Genomic DNA, 22476 nt, shown 5'->3' with positions numbered 1-22476 from the left:
CGCCCTACCCAAGTTATATTAAGCAGTGGAAGTCCAAGAAAGCAGCAGCATGAAACTTTCAAATCTTCCAAAGCAAGGAAAACATGATAGTTTCCCTTCTTTAATGCTGTGGCTTGTTGAATCTTCCTTTGTCTTGTCGTATAAGAGGAATAATGTTCATGGGGTTAGCGAGCACTCCCAATTTGTGGCCTTGCAGGTTACCTAAGTCCTGCAAAAGCCATTCATAATGTTTACTCCCCAGTGAACATTATATCTTGCCTAACACACAGCACTTCTCTTCATTTCACCTGGCCATGATATAGGAACTGTGTAAACAATCAACAGAAACCACAGCAGTGGTTCCATTGTGAACACTATCAGTAACACTGTTTGATAGATATATAGATAGATCGATATATAAAACACACCATAGTCCTATAAATATATCTTGCACGTATACACATACACAGGAAAAGTGTTACATTCTATTAATGGTAAGGCATATTATTAGTTTAAAGATAGGCAAAATTGGCAATCTTTTTTTAGTTTTTTTTGTTGTTGTCTTGGATTCTGTGTTGCTGTTGACCGCGTGCTGCCAAAGGATCTCGCAGGATGATGGGGACGGAAGAGGCCACCCTTGAAGGTTTATTGCACACGACGGCAGTAGTAGCCCAAAACTTTGCACTTCTCACACAGATGCTGAGGATGCTCCTTGCTCTGATCTGAAACATCCAGGCCATCCGGCTTTTCCAGGGGTCTCTGCAGGGAAGAAAGGGAATAGCGCATACTATAGTAAATGTCACTGACAATCGATCGTGACTAGGCCTACAAACCCAACTTTTAAGGTTATTTTGCTAGACTTTCTCCAAGTGCAGCTAATGGTGCTATATTTCTTTCCTGAAAAGCCAAAACATGTTGCCAGCCACCTGGCTCTGCAGTGGTGGGAACTGTCTCGACAGCATGAATGTCATTCCCTTTCACACAAGGTCTTGTAAACCCTTACTCTAGCTATATTGCTAAAAAAGACTTCATTTATAACCTCATGCTATAAAACAGCCCCATTTATTGACTTGGCCTCAGTGATTGTGTCCCAAAGGCATTAGCACTTAGAACATAGGCATCCCATTGCCCCAGGCACGCCAGGGGGGTTAACGCCATTAGGATTCAGTGCTAATACCAACAAGTCATCTTGCCAATGTACGGTTATGAAACAAGTGACGGAGGTTTGCCTGACACACACCTCCATATTTGGAGAGTTGGAATTTCCCAAACACAGCAGCTGCCAAAGTAGGGGAAGAAAACTGCTCAACTAGTAACATGGTTAAGTATTTGTAATAACAGTTAAGTAAGATTTGGTGGGGGGACAGAGGAGGGAATCAGCAAAACAGGGAGTGAAAATTCCTCAGATTTACTAGATCTTGTACTTTAAATTTCCCTAAGATCTAAAAGCTTTCACATTTGTTTAAAAAATAAAACACCCACACTGTATATCAAAGCAAGGCTGCCTGTTTGAAAGATCTGATGGGTACAAAGGTGAGAGAGACATAAAGATGAAACAATACAGTGGGCACTTTATAGTGGAATCATGAAAATGTATAACTTCTCTGGCTTTCTAAGAGTCAGGGGTAAAAGTAAGTCCAGTGACTTACCGGTATGCTGGGGCCAGCTCTGGCCCCCGGAAGGGACTTGGCCTAGGGTGGAAGGGGTGTGGCTGAGGGAGTCAGAGCCAGCCCCAGCCCACTCTGTAAGGTAAGTGCCCCCCCTCCCCGCCGGGGTAGCAGCAGCAGCCCGGGGCTCCCCTGCTTTTACCGCCCCGGCCCTGTAAATAGCTGTGGGAGCCCTGGGGAAGCGGCGGAGCTCCGGCGGCTATTTAAAGGACCGGGGCGGCAGAGGCAGCTACCCCTGGGCTCCGGGGGCTATTTAAAGGACCCGGGGATCCCCTGCTTCTACAGCCCCGGCCGGTACACCGTACCGGGGCATACTGGCTTACTTTCACTTCTGCTAAGAGTGCATTTAAAAGGCAGTCTGGTTGCGCGATGGTTTGCAATAAAGGCGGCAGTGAGTGTTCCACGGTACTGTGGATAGTGACAGCGAATGGGGTGAAATCTGAAAAAAAGCCAAAGATTTTCCACTGTTTTAGGAATAGTAGCTTCTTGCTGACTGTCTCAAAATATTGTTCTTGGGGAGGGAAGTGGAGAAATATACAGCAGACATTTAACCCTGTTCACCTCCCTGCCCCATTCCCAAACCCTCGCTCCAATCTTGCCTGAAGCGATAAAATGTTAAGAGCATTCGATGTTCTAAATTATTAAGATTTCTAAATTAACAACAATTGACTAGATGATCACGATGGTCCCTTCTGGATTAAAGTCTATGAGTTTATGAATTTAAATGTCTGCTCTTCATTCCAGCGTACCCCTCTTAAAATACTGAGCATCAAAATGAAAAGGCCATTTGAAACTTTTAGTGCAAGTAGTAACAACCCAGAGTTGAAGAGGTACGTTTTATTGCATTCTAAAAGAAGAATAAAATAAGCCAAAATCTACTATATTCTACTTAGCCCAAGAAAGGATACCTGCAACTTCTTGCTGTGTTCATTCTTGTTTCTGAGCGCTGAGATGAACATTTTTACTTATTGGCTTTCACAGATAGTAATAATAGCAAATGGAATTAATTCTGCGGAGATTGCCAATAGTTTGTTCACCCCTTTCTCTACAGTACATGGTCCAATGCTTTGTCCACTTGGGGCCAGATTCTGAACTGGTGTAAACGTGCATAGTTCTGTTTACTTCAAGGGACTAGCACATGATTAAACTTAATCACAAACTTCAGTACTTAGCTGGATCAAGTACAGCGTTCCCAGCATTCAAAGCCTGTGAAAGATTCCCACTGACTTCAGTGGGCTTTGGAACAGGCTATTAATGAGTTCCTTAAAAACAGAGCATTAGAACTGGGATTCCAGCCCTGTGCTCATTCCACTAGGCTGCACAGTGGTTCTGCCAGTCTAGTAACGGAGATATATAAAACCAAGATGAATAAGCAATGTAAGGTCTGTTTTCAATTGGGAAAAACGGTCATCCCCCCTTGTCCCCCCCCCCCCCCCCGCAAATATTTCCTTCATATGTCACCCAAGGAGATGTGTTGGATAATATATGTTTTCCCTGAAGTTTGACCCCCATCTGCAATACAGTCTAAGTTGAGGTTCAGGCACTACAAGAGTTAATTTGTACCCCAAGAGGAGAGCTTCTGGAAGCTTTGAAATGCTACAGTTAAAACAGAGCAGCCATTCGGCACAGCTCTGATTGCTTCTACATACTAGCTATGCTCTGATTAAAGAGAAAAATACAGCAGTTATCATGTTTATTGATATAAGCCAGCTTTTTTTTTTTTTTTTTTACACAAGGCCTCGGGAATCGTTTTTCCTGGAAATAGTGCAAAGGACGTTGGGAATGCCTTGGAGTGCCAAGAGTTTCTTGGACTGCTCTCAGAAACAATACCTCTCCATGGTTTGCGTTCCCCCTGTGATGACTGAGCTCAGCTTTTTTGGCCTGGGAGCCACTTAGATTTCAGAAATGTTATTGTTACCAGCACGTTACGACATACAGGCTGGGGAAAGAAGGGTTATGAACACAGGAAACCAGGTTGCTTGGGGCCAGCTGGAAGGCACAAAGCAGTGTTAGGGCTGCTATTTTGATGAGGTTAGAGGGCTATATCTCCAGAAACTACACTATGTATAGAGAGGTTGAATAAAAAAAATAAAATGTGTTGCTTCAATATTTAAATGCACTGAAGGGCTTGGCTTTGGTGTGTATCTAAGTTATTTGCTGTAAAAATTAATCTGCCCCATTCCTATTATTCCTTTATCATTAGTAATGATAAAACAAATATTTCATAATAAAAAAACAACGTGGAGAGTGATAGGATGAGAGCAGCATTCCTGCTCCACCCTTTTTACACCATGTGAAAGGTCCAGAGTGGTGTAAAGAGGCCCTAAAAGCCCCATGTCCAGCTGTAGCAGAATTCCCCTAGCACAGGCATGGTGTAGGACAGCTATAAGGCTGCCTCCTGAGGTTCTGGGAGGTGTACCGGGGGGACAAGGGGTTGGTGGCAGGAGGGATGTATTGAGGGATGCAGGCTGCAGAGACTCAGAGCTAGCTGCTGTAACATAGACAGGCCCACAGGGCTATCTAAGGGTATGTCTACAGTACAAGTGCTACAGCAATGCAGCTATAGTGCTGTAATATAGACACTACAGAAATAGAAGGAGTTTTTCTGTCATTGGAGTAAATCCACCCACTTGAGAGATGGTAGCTAGGTCAGTGGAAGAATTCTTCCATCAATCTAGGTGCATCTACAGTGTGGTTAGCTCAACCTAACTACGTTGCACACAGCATGACATTTTTTGCAGCCTTGAGTGATGTTGCTAGGTCAACCTAGGTTTTAGGTGTAGATCAGGCCTAAGTTATGTCAAGAGCCTCTTCAGCACCCCAAGATCTGGAGGGCACAAAGGTGGCTTAAAGACACCACAGCCCCCTCCCCTGGGCTGCAAGCTCTGTGACGCACCTCTTAGAGACCCATCAGGGAATCTCACTTATGTTTCTTTGGTCACAAGTGCTGGTCACTGGAAAAATAAGAAACTGAGAAGTAGTGATGGTAAAACAAAACAAAAAAACAACTGTCAAAAAATGTCCATTGGGAAAATGGCTTTTCAGTTTATGAATGCTTTCATGGAAAAAATATCCATTTTTCACTGAAATTTTTCAAGTTTTTATTGAAAAACTGAAACTGTTTTAAACTGAAAAAAATGGGTTTTGGTGTTTTGTTTTTTCAATGAAAACCCATTTTTGTAATTGACAAAAATTGAAAAAAAAAATCTAGTTTTTCACATAAAGTTTTCTTTGTGTGTGGGGTGAGAGAGGGGGAAAGAAAATTCTGACCACCTATACTGAGAAGGCGTTGGGCTGCAGTGACTATGCTGTTGCCTGCATGGAATAAAGCTGAAATGATGCTATATTTAAACAGCAAGGCCTGCTTCCCAAATTAACTTTTAATTGAAGCCTTTTGCTAAGCCACATTCAGCATTTTTCTGATTATAATCCCCACCCCAGTAAATAAATAATTAACAAACCAAAACACCAAAAAAACAAATGAAACCTTATGAGTTGTTAGAAAAATAAGGCGAGTCTGCACGAGCAATGGAAGTAAGACCAGGGACAGTGCACCACTGTCCATCACTGCCTATCTACAAGTGGTAATTTACAGTCGCAGATGTGTGTACTGTAATGGATCTAAGCTCACTGCGCTATGTCTCAAAGGTACGGTACAGAGTTCATATTCTGGCTTTGATCATCCCTTTTGAGATTCACAGCCCTCTGTTTGTGGATCTTTCCCTTCCTGTGTGAAAAGAGAGGCCCTTCCTCTCACCCCCTACCTGTGGAGGCTTCTCAATGCGTCCCTAAGTCTGTGTTTGCAGGAGGGTTGGAGACCGCACATGCAGGGGAAAGGAAAAGCTGGTCCAGAAGAATTAAATATACTTAGGAGAGATAATTCAGCTTCTCTCCAACGGAGCTGTACCCCCAAGGAGATGGGGCTGACAGGAGCATTAAGGAGCAGAGCCAGTGTGGAGACAAAATGTCTCCTGCAGATCCAGAGAGATTCTTCCTGTCTGGGGGCATGCTTCAAGGTCATTCCCATGGGATGGTGTGAGGGAATCTCCACATGGGGGTCCTCATGGATGGTCACTTCCCCCCTCACAGATTGTACCATGGACTGGAATGACCTGCCCTGTTTTTAGAGTTGTATTTTTAAGCCTAAAATTACCTTGTTTGGAAGGGAGAGCAAGCTGATATGCGGAGGAGAGCTATGAAATAATAAGAGCACAGAGAGAGAAGGCCAGCCAGGCCCTGGCTCATAATAGAAATAGAAAGCGGATCTTAATGAAATTCAAATGCAAGTGAACAAACAACATGTAATTAACCCATGGGATTAATTGTTTCAAGGTCTTAATGAGGTAAATAGATTTGCATGGTTTAAATAAAGGATTAGACATGTATGAATTAAAATAGACTCTACAATTACACCAGATAGGATAACAGTTACAAGGGTTTGCGATCCTCAAGTGGTCAGAAATTTCCCCCATGACACTGGTATATCATTATAGGTTTGTTCTTGCTTTTCTCTGAAGGATCCAGCATTAGCCATTGTCAGATCATTGGCCTGTTCAAAGACAGCAGTTCCTATGTGAACTTTAAATACAATTAATAATCTTATCCAGAGTATACACAATGTGTTTGTAGTGTCAGTTTACATTTTGCCCATCTGGTACATCTCCATCAGTCTTGTTATGCAGTAATGAATTTAGCCCTGAGAATGAAAGTACGACGTGTTGTGCTAAAGCAGGGGTGGACAAACTTTTTGGGCCGAGGGCCACATCTAGGTGGGGAAATTGTATGCAGGGCCGGGGCAGGGGGTTGGGGTGTGGGAGGGGGTGTGGTGTGCAGGAAGGGGCTCAGGGCAAGGGATTGGGGCAGAGGAGGGGTGCGGGATGTATGAGGGGGCTGAGGGTAGGGGGTTGGGGTGCAGGAGGGGTGCAGAGTGCAAGAGGGGGCTCAGGGCAGAGGTGCAGGAGCGGTGCAGACTGTGGGAGGGGGCTCAGAGCAGGGGTTTGGGGTGCAGTGTATGAGGGGGCTTAGGGCGGGGAGTTGGGGGGAGGGGTGCAGGAGGGGTTCGGGCTCCGGCGTGGCAGCGGCGCGCACCAGGGCCAGGGCAGGGGCGGAAGGCTCCGTGTGCACTGCCCTTGCCGCGCCTCCAGGTATCTCCCCCGAAGCTCCCATTGGCCGTGGTTCCCCGTTCCTGGCCAATGGGAGCTGTGGGGGGGCGGTGCCTGGAGGCAAGGGCCCGGGGGCCATAGGGATGTTGGGCCGGTTGCTGCTGAGAGCGGCGCGGGGCCTGCGGTGCCACGGGGGGCAATCCCACGGGCCAGATCCAAAGCCCTGATGGGCCGGATCCGGCCCACGGGCCGTAGTTTGCCCACCCCTGTGCTAAAGCCAAAAGAAAATAAGAATGATCAATCATATCAGAAGTTTAAGTAATATTAATAAGTAGGGCAGTTTGTATATAGCTGACATAATTCTGCATTTCTACTAACAGATAAAAAAATGTTCCCCTGTGTTTAATTATGCACTCCCATTAGAGTGACGCATTTTTAATGGTACAAGTAGCTCTGGAATAATAGTCTTGTTTTCACTGGACTGCACCATTCCGTTAGTAGAAGTAAGCTCTTTGAGGCTATTGTATGTTTGTACAGTTTGTACAGTGCCTAGCAAATGGAGCCCAACTTAGTTGTGGCCTTTAGGAAGTACCACAATAAAAATGTTAAACAATAACAAAAGACTGCTGTGTGCAAAACTGAACCGGCATTTTGTGAGGCAGAGCTGATGCAGCCTGTTAATTTGGAGTGATATATACACACACTGTGCTCTCTCAGGGTTACTTTAATTGTTGTTCTTGTTCCTTGCTGAAATAAGACATTCAGATTGGAATTATCTGGTTACTCTTTGGGCTTGGCTACACTTGCAAGTTAGAGCACATTAAAGCAGCCTTGGGCGCCCTAGCTCACTACCCGTCCACACTGGCATGTTCAGAAAAATAATGCCATTTGATGGTACTTTTTTTCAGCTTTCATTATGGTAATGCCATTTGATGGTCCATAGGGATTTCATGGCAGCAGCACAGGAAGGAGGAGTGGAGGACCAGCAGTGAAACAATTGAGGAATGAAAATCATAAGACATGGGGAGCTTCACACAAAGCAAAAAGAAACCATCAAATGAAGCTACATCAGCCTGTGACAAGCTTTGAGCCTGCCTAGATCCAACCAAACTGTGTGTGATAATTCATCATAATTTATTATTTGGGGAGCATCAGCAACACCTTTCACTATACAAATTCTTCCATCCCTTCTTTTACAGAGCTTGAATGCCTTTGTACACGGTGCTATAAAAACATTGAGAAGACTTATCCTGCCCCAAAGAGATTCGAATCTAATTTGGACGGATAGGGTGTGTGGAATAACAGTGCAAGACTGAATGGAGACCTTCTCTGTGGGCAGCTGGCATTGGAACTCAATGGGTTGTAAGAAGCAAAGAGCAGGTGGCCAGCCCATGGAATTGTGGCTGTTCCAAGCAGAAAGGACCTAATGCTGAACGGTGTGCATGGGAGAAGACAAAAAGAGACTGCAGAGCATATGAAACAAGCAGAGGCACTGGAGGGGATGGAAGAAGAGAAATGTAGGTGGGAACAGTCGTGACAAGCTTGGAAGTTGAAAACAACTAGTTTGTATTTGACACTTAGGAAAGGGATAGAAAATAAGACAAAATTTCATAATGCCACTATATAAATCCAGGGTAACATCCACACCTTGAATTCGGCGTGCAGTTCTGGTCTTTCCATCACAAAACAGATTCATTTGTATTGGAAAAGATAAAGAAAAAGGCAACAAAATGAACAACTTCCATATGAGGAGAGATTAAAAAGACTAGAACTGCTCATCTTAGAAAAGAGATAACTAAGAGGAGATATGATGGAGGTCTATAAAATCATGAATGGTGTGGAGAAAGTGTATAAGGAAGTGTTATTTACCCCTTCACATAACACAAGAACTAGGGGTGACCCGATGAAAAGATTAGGCATCAGGTTTAAAACAAACAAAAGAAAGTGCTTCTTCATACAATGCATAGTCAACCTTTGGAACTTGTTGCCAGGGGATGTTGTGAAGGCCAAAACTATAACTGAGTTAAAAAAAGAGCTAAATAAGTTTATGATAGGTCCATCAATGGCTGTTCACCAAGATGGTCAGGGATGTAACCCTTAAATCTCTGACTAGCAGAAGCTGGTATACTGGACAACAGGGGATGGATCACTCGAAAATGCCCTGTTCTTTTCATTCCCTCTGAAGCATCTGGCAGCGGCCACTGTCAGAAGACGGGACACGGTCTGACCCAGTATGGTGTTCTTCTGTTCTAATTAATGGAAGTTAGGAGTGATTTTGTGTAACTATTTTCAGGCCAAGTCCTCAGCTGGTGTACATTGATTAAAGGGACTATGTTAATATGGCTATATCACCAGTTGAGGATATGGCCCTTTGTGCTTTTAATTATGTTCATGTCAAGATGCCCTTTTCCTTTGTAGGTCACAATCAAGCATTTATCAAGTGGTAGTGATAGGAATGAGCAGGGGGTTAGGATACTAAACCCAACCATACTGCAGCTAAGAAGCATTGAACAGATACTGAGATTCTTGCATCATCAACAATTTTGTCAACATCAACAATTTATTATCAAAGAAAACAAATACTGACTGAAGCAGAGCACTGGCCATTCTTTTTCCTTTATGGGCCAGTACCTCTGGATGTTGTTGACTGCAAACAGCTGGTGCTATTAAGCCTTGCTGCATACCTTCTTCTTAAAAAAAGGAATTCTGAGTGATAGGGATATAACCCTCTAATGACATTTTGAAGTGTGGTGACTTTTCAGTGAAAGAACAGAGTATAGTAAATTTGGTTCTTCTGCTTGCATAAACTAGCATTTGCACAGCACACTTTGAATACAGGACCTACCCCAGTAATACCACAAAGTATTTGGACTAGAACGGAGTGAAATTTTTCGACTGAAACATTTTTCAGCAAAAAATGCAGATTCAGTGACACTGAAACATTTCACGAATTTGTATTAATATTAGTGAATTGTTTCAGTCAAAACGTCCCTCCCCCCAAAAAAAATCCTCCAAAAAAAGAAACATTTTGTTCTGACATTTTCCAGAAGAAACATTTTTGATTTTAGCATTCAAATTTATTTTTGATTTTGAAATTTCCTTTCAATGTATTTTTTAAAAATTTTAAATGTAATAACTTGCTTTAAATTAAAATGAAACATTTGATTTTGGGTGGAACAAAATGTTTTGCCCTTTTGATTAGCTGAAACTTTAGACAAAAATCATTTTTGGTTTGACCCAAATGATTTTTTTGAAATTGCCAGTGAACTGAAAAATCCATTATCCACCCAGCTCTAATTTCACAAGAGAATTTCCCAAGTAGTGCAGCCCAGTAGTCTGTGTCTTATAGAGTACGTCTGTACTGCCGTGTCAGCTGACTTGGGCTAGGGCTGCGGGGCTATAAAATTGCAGTGTAGGCGCTCGGGCTCGGGGACCCTCCCCACGGTTGGGGTCTCAGAGCCCATGCTCCAGTCCAAGCCCAAATGCCTACATTGCAATTTTATAGCCCCACAATCGCGAGCCTGAGTTAGCTGACACAGGGTCAGCTGTGGGTGTTTTACTGCAGTGTAGACATACCCATAATGGCCAATGTTAAATGATTCAGAGCACGGCACAAATCCCTTATATTGGTCTGATCCTACACTGTTGAAGTCAATAGGAATTTTCTCACTGACTTCAATGAGCACAGGTTCAGGCCCACTGAACCTAATTGCACCATGGGAGGAGGAACAGATTTCATCCTCACTCTATCTGCTTATGTCTTGAAGCATGAAGACTGAAAGCACTTGCAAATTTTATACTAACTACTGAAACTGCAGATCACTTTAATCCCTTCACAATTTTATTAAGATGATGAGCCCTCTATCAGAATGGCATAGCAAAGATCAAACAATGACAGCTGTGATTACAGGTCCATATGCTTCTGCATGAGGGGAGGCTTCTTCAACTGCCATCAAATATGGTGATTTATAAATCTCATGCTATTTTAAAAACCAAGAACTGGACCAAGAAGGAAGAAAAGGACAAAAAGGCTGGCTTCAGGGTCTGGTGTTCTATGTATCCCATGTAATCCACAGATCTTAATGCACTTTGCCGATATTAATTAATTTAAGCCTAACAACACTTGTAGGAGGTAAGCAGTATATCCCTGTTACAGATCAGGAAACTGAGGCACAAGAAAGTTTTAGTTGCTTGCCCAAAGTCACGCAGTAGATTGGTGTCTGAGCCAACAATGAAATTCCAAAATGCTAGCTCCCAGTCCAGTTTTTTGAACCAGCAGGCCAAACTTAAGATGGGTTTAATAATGTGAAACTATTTATAATAGTGGTATTTTAGTGTGTGTGTATGCAAGCAATTAAATAATAAAAAGCAACTGAATAGTTCTACATTCATAAAAACATTTTAGTGTCTGTATTTCATGGCCCATTCAGTATCTACTTGTATGGAACTGTGTTAAAATTCTTAGGGCTGAGTTTTCAACAGCCCAGAGCCAGTCACAAGTGTATTCACAGTTGCCTCACAGACTGACCATTTGCAAACCGCTTATTTGTATGTTCAAACACAGTAATTGTGTGTGCAAATAGAATGCACATTTAGATCACAGCCTTGGAATATGGGATTTTAAAAAAATCAGGTCCTAAGCATTTAGATTTACTAATTTTTTAATAAAAAAATAAAATAAAACTCAACTGATTGTTTATGAACCTCTTGAAAACTATTGGATTATTTGGATCAGAGGATTAGTACCTGTATATACGATGTTGTCCACAAAGTATTAAGTACCAGAGTTAAGGACCCACTACACAGCTACAAATCCCTATTACATATCCTGGATGCCCCTTTGGCAACTGACTACTCTAAGTCATGTATGGGGGTGATAGTATTTGGATCAATCAAGGAAGCATGTTGAACTTATGAAGTCCATGTGAGCTGTCTTTTGCTGCTTGCTCTGTGTTTAAAACACTTACATATGAGTCATTTATAACCTCTTGTTAGAAACCAGAGTTCTCCCTATTTTTGTTTAAATGATTCTGTGGCTCAACTTGGATTTGAAAATCCAATTAGATGCCTAGATGCATCTTTAGATGCCTAAATACCATTAAAAATCTGGTCCAAAGAGACTGTGTCTGTGTAACTGGGCCTGAGTCTCTTCCATGACATCACAGGGTGCTAACTGCAGAGCATCTAATCTCATTTTTATTGGATCAGTTTTCCTTTCTACCTATTGCATATATCATATGTCTGGACAATGCTTCTATGGATGGACAGCTGGTAATTTGCTTTGCTTTTCAAATTTGTTCTACCTGTTTTATAGAAATGCCTTTTCTCCTCCTTACTAGATAGTTTCACATTCTGCTTAAACCTTATACAGCTCTTCGTATCACAGAGTGCTCTATTCCTTGTTTAGACTCGGCCAAGATGAATCACATCTGCAGCAAACCACCTCCCGAGGAATGTGTTAATCCCATTTTTCCATTTACAAAAATGTTCTCCAAAATTATAAAATCTCCATCACATTTTTCCTTGAGGTATCTTGCATTTACTCCAAATTGGCTATTTTAAAGTAAGAAACTGTGGTGTTGCATCTCTGTATACTTGCTCTCATAAGTATTTCACGTCTAATTATATTGAAATAACTAGATCCTAGATCTTGATCAGCATCAACTGTGCTTTTCATACTTGACTCACTTCCAAGAATGAGGCCAGGAGTAGCCTCGGATTCTGTCTGTCTGCATAAGGAAACAATTCTGCAATAAAACTCGCAATGTGTTTTTTACATAGTCAGTATCCTATTCAATATCAAAGTAATCAAGATCTCCCAATATCAATGTTTTGGGCTCATGAGGAAATGATTTTACATGTAAGAGACCTTTGTGAACTGATTTCTCTAATTTTGGAGGTACAATATAGAATTTCCAGTCTCCCCTGACCAACTTAAGTGTTCGTTTCTACTGGGTCAAGCAAATTTAGTTTCCAAGTCCAGCGAGTGGTTTTCCTACATATGCAAGTTTCATCAGAAAATATTCATAGCATTTCTTTCTGCAGCTTTGATATAATCTCACTGCCACTTCAGCTCCATTTTCTCAATCCTTCTCTAAATTAGATCTGTGTTCAATCACATCACACTTGAAAATTGTAATTCTCTGCCAGCAGACTGACTGTGTTGCATACTCCTAGCATTCGTACAGGATGGAAGTGTAGTGTGATGAGTGGAAGTGAAGGAGAGTAACATTTCAGGAGGTTTTCATGGGATGCTATTTTGATAGGATGCTGGGGGTTCAGGAATACAAGTTGGGATCAGGCTGCTACCACTGTCGCTAGAATCTCAGCATATTTACTAAAGCTTTCTTTCCTACAACTCTGCTTGCTTGCTGCATCACTTATTAATAACAAAACAAGACACTTTTTTCTTTACACCTAGGCTGTCTTGCTTTACTGTGTCACTGTGTTAACGCCGAGGTATAGTATGTTGGGCTCATCTCTGTGTTTGTTTCCATCACTAATCTTAAAACATTGTCCAGATGAATTGACATGGAAATGAGAATGTCATGTTCCTTAACGATGATGTAAATCAGGAATAACTTCACTGGTGTCAGTGAATTTAAACTGTAAAAAATTGGTATAAGAGAGAGGAGAATCACTAATATTAGGAGGCCTGTTATTGTTAAACCTTGTGCTTTACCATAGCATCCAAAGGGTCCCACTCAGGGTTGGGACCCCATTGTGCTGGTTGCTGTACAGACACAGACTGTTTCTGATCTGGAGAAGTTTTCCAATGAAGAGAAGGGTACCCAAATTTTGAAACCCTGAGACAATGATAGGCAAGCTGGTCAAGACAGTGAGCAAAGGATGTCAGACTAGATGATCTTGTGGCCAGATGATCTCTGGCCTTAAACTCTATGACACAGTATCTTGTTTGCATATAACTTGGCATAAAACCCACAATAATATTTGCTTACACTTGTGCTGCAACTCCTTTCCTAGATGAATAGAAATCGCTTGTTTGTGTTCACTAGGAACAAAAACCTGCAGCTGATCAGGCTTGTCCGTACACTGTTACCCCAAGTTACATTTTGGGTCCATCATGATTTAAAAGTCAGGTCGGAATTCTCCTGATTCCATGCCTGTATCTCCAGTGACCATGCTGCCCAGCAGCTACCCTACCTGTTTGTGAGGATAAACGTTGATGTGACACTTGATACATTCTTGTCCCATGTTAGCCCAGGAGTTTCCACTCATCCATTTTCTCTTGCACTTGGGGCACTTGTATTCACCAAAGCAGCGTTTCTTGCCCTGGTAAGGGGTCAGACCCTCTCCTTTTGGACGAGCCTAAATTACAAAAAGGAAAAATAAGTAGTAATGATGGGAGAACAAATCAATAGAAAAGAACATTTAACCAGGAAGTTCATATAAGTTGGACCCAGTCCCTCCAACCCCCACAAATGGTTAGTCATACACAAAACTTCAATTTCACCAGTTCTGAGGGAGCTAAATAGAGATGAAGGGGTCACCAGATAGCTCCAAAATGAGGTTAAAAGGACATTTAGAATTCTGTGTTCAGCATCTTCTGCAGTTACTGCTCTGATATCAATATCTATCCCATTACAGCAGGATAGTGTCCGATGATACTCCATCAACTTTTCAAACCAATCTTCAGTTTTCTCTTAGGAAACACAGTAAATCAAACCAAACCACACTTATGACTCTTCTGTACGGTGCATCCTCCATGTTACGATAATAATAATGCTTTGTAGCTCTTCAGCATCTTGCATCTACAGATACCAGAACATTTCCAAAACAATTGAGAGAGAGAGGATTGCTTCCATTTTATAGACAGGTAAACTGAGTCACAAAAGCTAAGTGAATCCCCAAGTTCGTGTAATGAGACTGTGGCAAAGCTGGAGTTCCACAAATCTGAACTCCCAGATTGCTACTATTAACTGCTAGTCAGCATTATTTATCCAAAGTATGTCATATATCTTGAGCACTTACACAGTACCCATCACAGAAGTTTCAAAAATGGGTGCCTAAACGTAGGCTCCTAACTTTGGCACCTAAATAAACTGCCTTATTTTTTTCAAAAGCACTTAGCACCCTAAATGGGCTTCAATCCTCAGAGGGCTGTTGGGCCTCCGTTCCTATTTAACTCATGACCTCTCTTCTGACCCTAAGAACAAGGGTGTCAATTATTACACTGAAATGCATAATTTATCTGTGAGGAACTGGATTGGGATTTATTTCATACTAGCCACCAAATTATCAGCAGTGGTAATCTGAACTCACTACACACCATGGATGGGATTCGGTTAGGTGACCTAGCAGTGAAAGGCTCCATATCCCATTATTAAACTCTGGTCCATTCTCCATTGCTGTATTTATTTGCTAGCTGTAGTTAGGAAAGTTTTAATTTTGTTCGATAGTCTGTTTTCGTTTGTAAATCCGCCTTACAGTGCCCCTAAAAGAAATCCTTTAGGTAATTAATTAGCTCTCACAATAAATCGCTAAATTGGTTAGGTTTTGTTCAATGGCAGATCACTCTAAATAATATAATTAGTGGCTTAAAGCATCATAGGGGGATTCGCTGATACGAACCTAATACGTTAGGTCACAAATTATATTATTTCCCTTGATTACCCTCCTGAGTATATTTCCTTCATTTCATGACTCACAAGGAAGGGCAGAAAGAAATGATTGAAATGCCCATCATCTAGCGAGTATTGAGATCCACATGGTTTCTATTTTACATTTTCATTCTCCTACCCCAAATCCTGGAAAGAGTGAATCATGTTTTTCTCTGTGGGACTGACTGCCTGATAACTACATCATTGCCTCTCATCATAATGTTTACTCTTTTGCCTAAGCTTTTAAGGTTGCTTAACCTCCTCTGATGGATTCTAACAGCCACAGAGTAACTTGAATGCTTTTAGGCAACCCACATCCCAGTAAAGAAAATTTGTACTTAGTAAAAAATAAAACTTCAGCTGTGTACAGAATCTGTGTGCTTCTGGTCTCATCAGTAGAAATCCTGCAGAACTTAGATGCTGATGAACTCTGATCTGGCCTTCTTGTCTGTTACAATATTGCGAAAATGTGACCATGTTAAATACTCTATTACTTAGGATGGTATTAAGTATTTTCAGCAAGATTTAGGAGTATAAAAATGCATGCACACTAGAGTAAATCCATATGATCAATTACTCTGTAGGATTCCATGGCTCTTTTTTCTCCTCCTAAACTGTTCCTTCACTAAATACATTAATTTGTAATATCATTGTTGGATGGATGGATGGAGATTCTAATTTAAAAACGTATTGAAACTTGGGATTCATAACCTTCAGTATCCAAACCATGCATATGTAATATCCAGTAGCTAGAATTTATGTGACTGATATGCTGCAAATATTTACAGAAAACTTTCACTTGCAGGTTTCATGTAGTGCAGCATTATTTCTGTTTTATTATAATCTATTTATGTCCACTGTTGCAATTTACAAGTGAAAACTACACTTAATTTATATGTAATCCAACAAAGTAGTACAGTAGGTCACAATATAAAAATATGATGGTCTCATCCTAAATGCTTGTTTGTCCTTATCATGAAACCACCATTCGCTCTAGTGCATTTCATAATTGCTGTTACAGCAAGGTCCAGGATTAGAACCGTATTCAAATCATACCAGTTTAAACAGGAGACAGAAGCTGTGCTCAGTGCAAGTGTCCAAAAGGGAATTCTGCTGCTTCAAACCTTGCAATCTCCAGCAAACCTTCATTGTATTAGAGAAGAATCAGAGGCTGTCTACACTTTACCACAGCTACCCTGTTTGGTATTAAGTGTCATATGCAGCAGGGTTCCCCACCTCCAAGCTGGTGTTGTAAATGGTTGTCCTTCTGGTCTGATCAGACATGCTGTGCATCTGCTGTAAGAAAGTTTGTTCAACCCCACATTTTAACAGGAGTTAATCACACATCCGATGGGAGGTGTTGAACACAGTTTGGACCTCCCCACACCAATTACCAAGTCCTGGACATACCCACTGTGACAGGTTCGGTCACAGAGACCCTCTTGGGACTGTCACCTGACGTGCTGGAATTACCTCTGAGCCCGTTTTCCCTGCCAGCTTGGGACTCCAGAACCCTGCCTTGTTGAGCCAGACATGCTAGTCTGCTGCAACAGAGATCCAGGTCTGGTCCATGCCCCCAAAGCTGCAGACTTTAACCAAACACTGCTCAGCAGGTCACCTATCTCCAGCACCCAGACACCCAGTTCCCAATGGGATCCAAACCCCAAATAAATCCGTTTTACTCTGTATAAAGCTTATACAGGGTAAACTCATAAACTGTTCGCCCTCTAGAACACTGATAGAGAGATATGCACAGCTGTTTTCTCCCCCAGGTATTAATCACTTACTATGGGTTAATTAATAAACAAAAGTGATTTTATTAAGTATAAAAAGTAGGATTTAAGTGGTTTCAAGTAATAACAGACAGAACAAAGTAAGTTACCAAGCAAAATAAAACAAAACATGCAAATCTAAGCCTAATACATTAAGAAACTGAATACAGGTAAATCTCACCCTCAGAGATGTTCCAATAAACTTCTTTCTCAGACTAGATTCCTCCCTAGTCTGGGCCCAATCCTTTCCCTGGTACAGTCCTAATTAGTTCCAGCGGGCATCTTAGGTGAAAAGCAGGGGCTTTCTCATGACTGGGACCCCCTTTGTTCTCTTCCACCCCCTTTTATAGCTTTGGCACAAGGTGGGAATCTTTTGTCTCTCTGGATCCCTACCCCTCCTTCTAAATGGAAAAGTACCAGGTTTAAGATGGATTTTACCATTCTTCCTGGGCTGGCTTACACAAACACAGGAAGGCTTGCAAGTCAACAGCACCATTTGCAACCGATTGTCCTAGTCAATGGGAGCCATCAAGATACTAAACCATCATCAATGGCCCACACTTTGCATAATTACAATAGTACCTCAGAGTTATACTTTATATTTCTAGCTTCAGATACAAGAATGATACATACATACAAATAGGATGAACACACTCAGTAGATTATAAGCTTTGTAATACTACCTTACAAGAGACCTTTTGCATAAAGCATATTCCAGTTACATCTTATTTACACTCATAAGCATATTTCCATAAAACATTATGGAGTGCAACATTACACCCATATTAAATTCAGCTCAACCCAGTTTGAGGGGATGGGAATGAGGATGCAACAGTGTTTGACAACTGATGTTGAACGTGGCACAGCCTGTAGTGTGTCAGAATAAATACAGTAGCATAAGGCCATCTCCTCAATCAGAACAGAATGATGCTAGCTATAACAATTGTCCAGTATGATCCTGCAAGCATGGTTTCTATGTACAATAATTATGAACTGTGCCAAGATGGATATTTTTTAATCAACTTTTTTTTAAGTTACCTACTGGCTTGTGCAGAATATTTCCTAATGGTTTGAATCCATGACCAACACAGTTACAAACTGTGTGACAACGGCAGCATTAGACTGTAACTTGTTTGAAAATAGTATCAAAGGCAATGACTATGTATCATTCCTAATGTCAGAAAGCCACTGTAAAGAATTAGAGGCAAAAGCAACAATTCAGGAATGATAGCAATAGTATTTTTCTGATTTTGAAAGGCTGAAGACTAGAGAGAGAAATGTTGTCTGTCATTTTTGGACAGGCTGTGTGGGAAATTTATGACATCTGCCTCTCCCAACATAGGGTTTCATTAAATGACAAACTCAACAGACAAACAAAAGCAATCTTTAAATAGTATGTCCGCGTGGTGCTTGTGTCAAAACTAGTATTGGACTATCCTGCTAGATATATTCAGTTATGCATTGACATCTGATATTTTTGTGTTTCCTCAAATTTCAAGTCTATGTTGTAGTAATGCCAGTAACTCCTTAGCTATAGTTAAATTCAGGCTCGTGATGGACGATAACACACACAATGAATATTCTAACTAATACAGAAAGCTTAAAATGCAGCTCTGCACTGAAAAGTGACTTTGCAAAAAATGTCATTGTGGGGTAGCATGTTTATTATGTCTCAATGATTTTCATGGCAAAATACTCCTATTGCAAGTAAACAGAGGCTTCTTCTGTTTGCCATTCCTGCAAACTTTACCGTGGGCTCAGTGAAGTTTTGTTCTCTCCTTCTCATGCATTATCATTTGTTATAAAGGTTCTGTGGGCTAAATTAAGGCATCAGTGATCCCATTGCCTGTGTGAAAGATCTGCTCCTATAGATGCATTTATAATTTTACTTTGTTTTTGAGGTCTACTTTTGGAGCAGGCACCAGAATTAATACAACCAAACAAAATATTTCCCAGCATTCTGAGATACTAGGGGGGAATTAAGAAATATGAGGGCAAATATTTTACATACATAGAATGAAAATCTGGCATGGAAGAGGTGGGAAACCAAGGTTTTGATTAGTGGAATAATGTGGGTTTTGTGAAGGGGTTAACTTGTGAGGTTTCTGTTGCTTCGAGCATACATGTATACTTTGCATCTAGAAAGAGATATGTGATAAGAAGGGATGCTGAAATATCATGGACTGTCCTGACGTGTGAAAGTTAAACATTTCCAGAGAGAGGTTCCCTTGATCAAATGGCTCCACAGGACAATTGTGGGAGGGCAGCTATTTGAGAGTTGGGGAATGGTCTTGGTTAAATATTAGGGTCCCCACCCCCCGAAGTACACTCAATGCAAAATACAAACATGTATTTAACTTAAGGACAGTAGCATATAATGTGTTCACATTAAGGCAAAGATGAAAAAATTGGATACACATGCTTTGAAAATATACGGTCAAATTCTCCAGAGATGATAGTCTCATTCCCAGAGGCAATTCAAACAGGTGTGGAAATATTTGCATATTTCCTGTGTAGCCACTAACTTTTGTCCACTGTTGCCTAATGGGAGTGACTTTTCTGTCATACCCTGTCAGAAGGGCACGGTGACTATCAAAGGGTAATAGGGCAATCTGCCCATTTAAGGCTCTGTTTGATTACCAGTCCCATTCAGGAAGGGGTCAGGGGATGTCTTTAAAGGGCTCAGAGAGTTCATCTGGAGGGGAGCTGGCTCCTAGGCCTGACCCTGGAGCATCAAGGGAGATATAGAGTGAAAGGCCTCTAAGCCCCTACAGCCTGCGTGGGACGGGGAATGGCTTTGTTTTGTGTTACTTAGTGAGTTTTGTGTTTGAATTAATAAAATCTGCCCCAAGGGAAGGGCCTGAGAGAGACTGAGGAGCAGCAATGAGGTTTTCCTGGGCTGCTGAGGGAGCCCACCAGCCTACAGTTCTTTGTTATCCATTCATGTGATAGACATTTTGTTGCCCTTTTGAGACATTTTACAAAGTTCCCAAATTAAATGTAAAGAATTAAAATGGGTCCATCATTCTGGGAAAGGGTTTGTTTTGCTTGTACAGTTTCTCAGTGTGCAGGTCCAAGTTGCTCTGCATGTATAATCGTATGTAGAAAAAGCAGGTGCTTGGCAGAAAACCTGAACTTGGCAACAACTTTGGGACTCCAGCTCCCATGGCTGATGGAGATTGTGAGTGCTGTTTTATTTCAATGGTTGCACGTGTGAGCAGTTGGGAACAGTACCTGTTCCATCCTGCATAGTGCAGAAAGACGGGTAGGGGAACAGAAGGACCACATAACTAGCCTGACCTTTTCTACTTGTAATATCTACGAAGAGAAGATCATCAGTGAACAACCTTGACTGCTTTTTACACATTTATATTTTTCAGTGTTGCAATAATTTTTTGCTTCTGAGATCAAACAATGGTAACCTGAATGAACTGAACTGATTGAGAGCCAAGCTGCTAAAATAATCAGTTTACAGGGCTTCCCTGAAATCTGATTGGCAACTGTAACAGGAGAAAAAACTGAAATTGACACTACACCAGAATAGTAAATTTGCAGCAGTATTGTAAAGAGAAGCTCTGTGTGTAATGAGAAACCATTGGACATCCAAGTGTAAATGAGTACTGGCATGTACCCAAAATTTAATCCTCTGATCCACAGTCTCCGCTGATAAAGAAGGAAGATGAACATTAAATGAGGGGCAAGAAAATTCTGACAAAACACAAGCAGCTACCATTTTTTGGGTCAGTTTGTTTGAACATCTTTATTTGGGACACTTAATTGATTATGTCCAGAGGACTTTGTAGTACAGTTCAAGTCAATAGATTGTTGTGACTCTGCAGGCTCACTGCACTCAAAATTCCTTATGGAAATCAAAAGGAGTCCTTTGTGTAGAACTCTTTCGGGATGGGCCCAGGGTATCTTGTGAGATCTCTTCTGATCTAGAGGTTTCATAAATCATTTCTTTGTAGACTCAGCTAGGACTCTTTTATTGAACATTAGAAACCCAAGTTAATTTTCTTCTAATTTCTTAATGTACATTAATAACAAATCATATCATGCTATTTTTTTTAACCTGGGCTAGTTTTTAAGGTTGGGATTTTCGAAGGAACTTAAGGAAGTCAGGCAGAGCTAACACTCACTGAATTTCAGCGGCATCTCTACTTAGCCAGAGAATCTTACTACGCTTAGACCTGGATATACATCCGCACTATAGTTCCTTGAGAGCAGTAATTGTGGCAGTAAGGTAGGTGCAGGTAATGGGGTCCACTGACTCTAAAATTAATACAGCACTTTAGAAACAATAATTAACTAAGCCTCACAACACCCTTCCAACATATGGTATTATCTACATTTATAGATTGGGAAATATGAGATATAGAAATGTTAACTTCAAAAGGAGCTTCTAATGAAGGGTTGTTCATATTTTAAAGCCAACTTTAGACACACTTCAACTGGAGGTGTGAGGGCTCAGCATCCCTGAAAATCCTGATGGGGGGGTCTACAGATACTCAGTCCCTTGGAAAAGTAGGACTTCTGTGTCTGTAGCTGGGCATCCAAAACATGGAGGCACTCCAATTTAGAGTCTACTTTGAAAATTTGGCCTCAGTAACATATTCAAGGTCACCCAAATCAGAAACAGAACCAGGAAATGAACCCAGGAGTCTTGACTCCGGTGGTAATTTCCTGCTTTAATCGCTAGACTACATTTACATTTGTTTTATTTTTATTTTAACCTTTAAGCCATCACAACTCCTCTCTGTCAGTAATTTCAATTAGTTTGCTGGAAAAACTACAGCATTCTCTGCAGGCATTTTGATATTGTTTTTTTATGGATGTTTACAGTTTGATGCCATCACAGATATTATTTTCCTCCCTGTATCTTCAGTTTCCTAAATGCTGCATCAAAGGAAATCTGGATGTTCAAACAAACAAGCCAGTTTTCTCTAGTTAGAAATAGCCTTAAGAAGTAATGACAGCAGCAGCCCTCTCTGGTCTTCAGTTCTGCCCAAGCCAAGCTGAAGAGGTTGACAAAACAAATATGCAAATGCTCATAAACAAGCACTTAATGTGGACGAGGCAAAACCCAAATGTGATGGTCTTGATGGGATGCTAACCACCAAGAGAGAGGTCCTGGGACAGTCACTTCCAGGCCCTCTTTCTTGTTAGTACACACATTTCTTGTCCATGGGTTGCGCTGGGAGCAGGACAATTGAGTCAAACAGGACTTTCCAAGAAACTGAATGCTCCATCATGTCTGAGGGGCTTGCAAGCTCCTCATCCTTCCAGGCCAGAGGAGTCTCTCAGCCACAGTCCAAAGGTAACATGTAAATGGCTC

The 22476-nt window shown here is 41.3% G+C and overlaps 1 protein-coding gene across 1 annotated transcript in view; it reads right to left on the bottom strand.

Annotated features, from left to right (window-relative positions):
• Window positions 1-624: 624 nt before the first annotated feature.
• Window positions 625-22476, bottom strand: part of ZCCHC24 (zinc finger CCHC-type containing 24) — a 166028-nt gene continuing 144176 nt past the window's right edge. Inside the window, exons 3-4 of the mRNA XM_065408547.1 lie at window positions 13913-14077; window positions 625-738 (exon numbers count right to left, since the gene is read on the bottom strand). Coding sequence (XP_065264619.1) covers window positions 625-738; window positions 13913-14077 — 279 coding nt within the window. The remainder of the gene's footprint in view (window positions 739-13912; window positions 14078-22476) is intronic.

This window comes from Emys orbicularis, chromosome 7 (assembly GCF_028017835.1).
Source record: "Emys orbicularis isolate rEmyOrb1 chromosome 7, rEmyOrb1.hap1, whole genome shotgun sequence".
NCBI lineage: Eukaryota > Metazoa > Chordata > Testudines > Emydidae > Emys > Emys orbicularis.
The sequence above is the reverse complement of the archived record's forward strand: the minus strand, read 5'-3'. Positions and strand labels throughout refer to the sequence as shown.